General features: G+C 46.9%; 1 protein-coding gene across 1 annotated transcript in view; it reads right to left on the bottom strand.

Annotated features, from left to right (window-relative positions):
- The window catches only part of FKBP9 (FKBP prolyl isomerase 9), a 54,801-nt gene extending 50,949 nt beyond the window's left edge, over nucleotides 1–3,852 (bottom strand). The window contains exon 1 of the mRNA XM_045005727.1: nucleotides 3,747–3,852. Coding sequence (XP_044861662.1) covers nucleotides 3,747–3,754 — 8 coding nt within the window. The 5' untranslated portion in view covers nucleotides 3,755–3,852. The remainder of the gene's footprint in view (nucleotides 1–3,746) is intronic.
- Between the last annotated feature and the right edge of the window lie 2,242 nt (nucleotides 3,853–6,094).

Below are 6,094 nucleotides of genomic sequence, written 5' to 3' on the forward strand. Positions count from 1 at the left end.
GGATGAAGCTATGAGATATTCTGCTGCATAGCTTGTGGATTTGTCCAGCATTCAACCACCAGTGGTTCTTAATAACCCATTATATAGCAAAGATTCATACAGCGATTCCCCTGATGCCTGAAGTTTGTGTGCAGTATATGCTATGTGGTTAATGTGGTGGAGACAGTAAAACACTGGCTGAACTTTTAATGTTTTCAGACTGCTCTATAATCTAGAGACCTGGCAGATAATAAGCAGTCCTTCTTTCTTAGAAAAGATATGTCAAACTTGGCATGCTGCAGATAAGTATAAACTGTGGCAGGCAAATTTAGATAAGGATTACTACTTAAGAGCTATACCAGATATTTGTGAGGTACATAAAAAAAATGAGAGCAACAAGAAACACAACTTCCTCTGAACTGATATAAACGCCAGATGAAAAATCTGTAAGTATCCTAATCACCCAAGGTAATGTGTGGAAGATCGTATTTGTGATAATCTTTGGCGAATAAATGGCTTGTGGGAACAGACTCAAATTATCTGTCTCCCTCACAGATCTCAAATACCACTCATATTTAAAACTCTTCCTGCTTTTTTTCTACAGGCACTCTGGGGAACAGTTCTTAGTTTATGTTTCTGTCAGTTCTGAGCAGAATTTAAAGGGGAAAGGAAAGAAAAAAATATATTCAACATTAATTTCTTTCTTTAGAATATTTGTAAAGCACTTTGCAATTTTCTGATGAAAGGAGCTATAAAGGTGCAAAGTATTACTAGTGATTTTAAGTATTAAATATGATTTTATGATCATTTATTGGATAGAAACTCCAATGTGAAACCAAATATCAGGCTTAGAGTGTAAACTCTTGGGCAGGGACCATGCTTTCTTTTGTGTTTACACTGCCTAGCAGATAGTGGGCATTACTGGAAACAAATAATACTGTACTAGGTCAGCTGATTACTCTCTGGGCTAAATTCTCTTCTCGTTTCACCAGAGCAACCATCCTTCTTCTCCTTTTTCACTTATGTGAAAACTGGACTCACATTAGGTCAAACTGTGGCATTTGACTACTGACATTCATTACGGCTACTATGTGGATGGTGGTCCAATTCCTTCCCAAATAGCCTAGTGCAGTGGTTCTCAACCTGTTTGACATTGTGGGCCATATATGCAGCTCTCTATGTATTATGTGGGCCGCATCCACACAATATATATACTACCTGTATGTCCCTGAGAATGTCACATGGCCCGTAGCTGTGTGCTGATTGGGCCGCAAGCAGCCCGCAGGCCACGAGTTGAGAAGCATTGGCCTAGTGCGTGAGGGACCCGTGCAAGCTTTACCATCAGTGTGTGCTTCCACAAGTACAGCCAACTTTCTCCAGGGATGGAGTGAAGCTACAGGCCCTCCTCTTCCCCAGGGGTGCTGGAACAATTTGTATAGTTGGGGTGCTGAAAGCCATTGAACCAAACGTAAACCCTGAATATGATGAAAACAACTTCAAGCCAAGGGGTGCGGCAGCACCCACAGCACCCCTGGTTCCACCTCCTATGCTCTTCCCTGACTCCTCTGAAAGCTAGTCTACATCTGAGTAGCTGCACCAATGCAGCTGCGCTGCTGTAGCACATCTAGTGAAGATGCTCTATGCCGACAGGAGAGCATTCTCCCATTGGCATAATAAATCCACCTCCGCAAGAGGCAGTAGCTGTGTCGGTGGAAGAATCTCTCCCACCAACATAGCGCTGTTCACACCAGTGCTTAGGTCAGTGTAACCTGTCGCTTGGGGTGGGGTGGCTTATTCACACCCTTGAGCGACGTAAGTTATACCAAAGTAAGTGGTATTGTAGACCTGGCCTGAGATTCTGTCTGTTCCCAAGGGGGATCAGTGGGGACAGTCAAATCACTCCTCGGCATGCAAGAATAATAACTGTAAGTGAATCATGCACAGGCATGTGGGGAGGGAGGACTCCTTGCAAGCTTTCCTCTCCCTCTCTGAGCTTTCACACAAAGATCATTCACAATCTGGCCCACTGTTTATCAATTTATTATAAACAGTCATTATAAACAGCATCACTGCAGTCATCTATCAAGGCTAGTCAGCATTACCCATTTTACATATGAAAGTTTTTGCCTGTGTAATTTGTTATTACTAATTATATCAAATTTTCAGTAGTTGTTGCAGACACTGATAGTACATACATATACAGTAAGTCCTGTGACCCATTTGTATTGGGGATTGCTGTTTAATCCTCCCAAACTGTCATATTCAGGAAACAAAATCATGGGATCTTATGAGTGTTTCTGTATTTCTGCTTGCTCAGCAAAGCAGTGTTTATCTATAGAGCAGCTCCCTTACAAAGGATGAATAACAGCTTTAGGCTCAGATTTTCAGTGTGTGCTTAAAGTCAGACTTTTAGAGTTTTAAAGGTGTTGAGCACTTGCAGCTCGCACTAGCGCCACATGAGAATTACACAGCTGAATTACTTTACTGGCTTCTGGCTTGGGACCAGAGTGCATCAGAGCCATGTTGGGGGGAAAGATCAAAAACTCCTTATGCCCTTCCCCTGACTTGCATAGGTGAGCAAATGTCAGCTATAACCCAGTTCTGTTTGTAAAGTGCATTGGAATCCTTTAGGGTGAAAGATACTATGGAAATGACAGATATTATGTTATTGATGTTCATGTAAAAGCAATCATGAATAAACATTCTAAGGCAGACAAACTGTGGGGTGGGCAAACTACAGCCCGCGGGCTGCATCCAGCCCATCAGGACTTTTAATCTGGCCCTCGAGCTCTCGCCAGGGAGCAGGGTCAGAGGCTTTTCCCACTCCGGCACTCCAGCCAGGAAGCAGGGTCAGGGGCTTGCCGCATAGCTCCCAGAAGCAGTGGCATGTCCCCACTCCAGCTCCTACATGTAGGGGTAGCCAGGGGGCTCTCCGCATGCTGCCTCCACCTCAAGTGCCACCCCCCGCAGCTCCCATTAGCCAGGAACCGCAGCCAATGGGAGCTGCAGGGGTGGGGCCTGCGGACAGGGCAGCGTGCAGAGCCACACGGCCACACCTCCACATAGGAGCTGGAGAAGGGACATGCTGCTGCTTCCAGGAGCTGCTTGAGATAAGTGCTGCCCAGAGCTTGCACCCCCAGCTGGAGCCCTTAACGCCCCCTGCGCCCCAGATCCAATCCCCCTCCCGCCCTCTGAACCCCTCAGTCCCAGCTCAGAGTACCCTCCTTTACTTCAAACCCCTCATCCCAGAGCCCACACCCCCAGACAGAACCCTAACACCCCCACACAGCCCTACTCCCTGCCTCAGCCCAGAGCCCCCTGCTGCCCTCCGAACCCCTCAGCCACAGCCCGGAGCACCCTCCTGCACCCCAAACCTCTCATCCCCAGCCCTACCCCAGAGCCTGGACCCCCAGCCATAGCCCTCACTCCCTCCCGGCCTCCTGCCCCAGCCCAGAGCCCCCTCCCACACCCTGAACTCATCATTTCTGGCTCCACCCCGAGCCCACACCCCCAGCTGGAGCCCTCAGCCCCTCCCACACCCTAACCTCCAATTTCATGAGTATTCATGGCCCAACATACAATTTTCATACCCAGATGTAGCCTTCAGGCCAAAAACTTTTCCCACCCCTGTTCTAAGGTTTAGTTCATGATGAAATCGTCAAAAAGCAAATAAAAGCAAGTGACTTTCAGCCTTCCCTTGAGATATGTTCTCTATATGCATTTTGTGTATAAAAAATTTCAACACCGATGACATAAGTGTTCCTTACTTAATCATAAGACTTCCTGGTCAAGTCAGTAATAGATTTGCTTTGGTCAGTGAACAACTTTCTTCATCATCCTGCTCTGCAGCTCTCGACATTCAGAATTTTCTGCCTGGAAGACAGAAAGAAAAAGAACAACAGAACTGTGAGTTTCAGTGTATTTGTTTTTCAGTACATAGGAAACAGCTGCTGTAACTTGACATATTGCAAGTACATTAACGTAATGCTGAAGAGGTGTTAGGTTTGGACGGTGTCCCTTTAAGCGGGAGCTGGACGAATAGATCCATGTCTGGTCAGCTGAATGAACCCCAGCTGGGGAGGTTTAGCATGATATTTACAAGAGGTGGTTTTTATCAGGTAAAATCATGGTTTTTACCATCCTCAGAAAAACTAGTTAATCCCAGTTTAAGACCTTTTCTATTTTAAAAACTGTTTTATTAATGCACGCCACATTACACTTAGTTTTAGTTACATACTTAAATTATGGTTACATAAGGGAGTAGATTTGTACATTAATTTGGGTGGTACAAATAAAAAGTAAAACTGAGGTGGGCATAATACTACTATATAATACGGAACATCAGAATGTCTGTCTACATTTTGGTTTGGTATTTTATCAAGGAAGTTATACATGTCATGACATGTTTCAGTTTTCAATATAATATAAATAAAAGTTGAAACCATTTGATGATACGAAAACAACAAGGCAGAGTTGTAGGCTTGAAGCACTGAGCAATCAGAAGTGTGCAGAGTTGCAGACTACTAGTCCAGGTCCATTTGGCCATGCAACATTCTGTAGCAAAGACCAACTTGGATGTCATGGATAGACTGAGCCTATCCCTCAATTCTGAATGGATTGATCCTAAATTTGAAGAGATTCGTTCTATGCTTGCTGAATTTACTGGGCACTGATGCAATTATTTTTCCCAATTTCTTGGTTTAAACCAGGTGAGTATTTACTAGCGTGATGTCCTAAACTAGTTTTTCCTGAGAAATTGCCAACCCTGCAGTTGAGCTATAAGAGAAGGGACGCCTGGGTGACTCAGGCCAGAGACTCAATTAGGGAAGGGGCAAAGAGAGCGGACGTGGGGCTCTCGCTGCCGGCTCCCGGGGAACAAGTCAGAAGCAGGAAGTTCTTGACTGACAGAGTCCCCTGGGAAGGGGACCTGCTGAGGAAGATCCAGTGAGTCAGAGCCCAGGAGCTGCAAGAAATCAGGACCAGCAGGAAGTCCCCTGGGAGGGAGTGACAGTGAGAACCAGAAGTCTAATTCTATTTCCTGAGCTGCACCCAAATTTAACCCAACCCGAGCACAGTTAACCTGTCCTGACCCAAGTGTGTTGAGTCACTTCAGACCCAACCTAAACCCAACACTTACCCCTGAACCTGTGTCAGTGCTGCTTCCTCATTCTTGGGGCTCGGCCTGTCGGGGGCTTCCCATGCTCCAGGCTCATGGGCTGTCTCCTCCCCTTAGAGGTCAGTGCAGCGGCAGCTACATGACCTATTCCTCCAGCCACTCCACTGCGCCGGGTGGGATGAAGAGTGAGAGGCGCTGTGACTCACCAGCACACTCACTCCGGAGTGCACACACAGCACCAAGGTAGTGGTGGCCAGCAGGAGCAGGACACACAGCTGCCTTTATGACGACGCCAGAGCAGGAGGTGGTGATCAGAGCTGAGTCTGAGTTGCATTGTTGTCAGACCTGAGTCAAACCCGACACTAGCAGCGCCGCCGCCTTTGCAGGGCTGCTGCCGCCCTGCACTGCACTGGCTCCTCCATGGCTGGGGTTCGCTGCTGCTGCAAGCAGGACGCTCTGGCTCTCCGGTGCCTCTGGAAGGCGGCTCCTCCCTGTGCACCCTCCAAGGGAGTTCAGGGGGCGGGGAGGAGGAAACCTGGTCTGGGGAGCAGCCCCTAGGCATGGCTGACCCCTGGGCAGGCTGGCCCCTGGGGGTCTATAAAGGCTCGTTGGGATTTGCCCCTCAATGAACCAATGTGCAAGGGCGGGGGGCGCAAGGTGGAAGTTTCGCCTAGCGCACAAAATATCCTTGCACCGGCCCTGCCCCAGGGGGTGCGTGCACCCCGGGTTAAGAACCACTGCACTAAACTGATAAGATCTGCATTTTAATTTAATTTTAAATGAAGCTTCGTAAACATTTTTAAAAACGTATTTACTTTACATACAACAATAGTTTATAGACTTATAGAGAGAGACCTTCTAAAAACATTAAAATGTATTACCAGCACACAAAACTTTAAATTAGAGTGAATAAATGAAGACTCGGCACACCACTTCTGAAAGGTTGCCAACCCCTGATGTAGATGGACGGGAGAACCAAGAAGGGGTGCTATAAACCAT

Source organism: Mauremys mutica, chromosome 2 (genome assembly GCF_020497125.1).
Source record: "Mauremys mutica isolate MM-2020 ecotype Southern chromosome 2, ASM2049712v1, whole genome shotgun sequence".
NCBI lineage: Eukaryota > Metazoa > Chordata > Testudines > Geoemydidae > Mauremys > Mauremys mutica.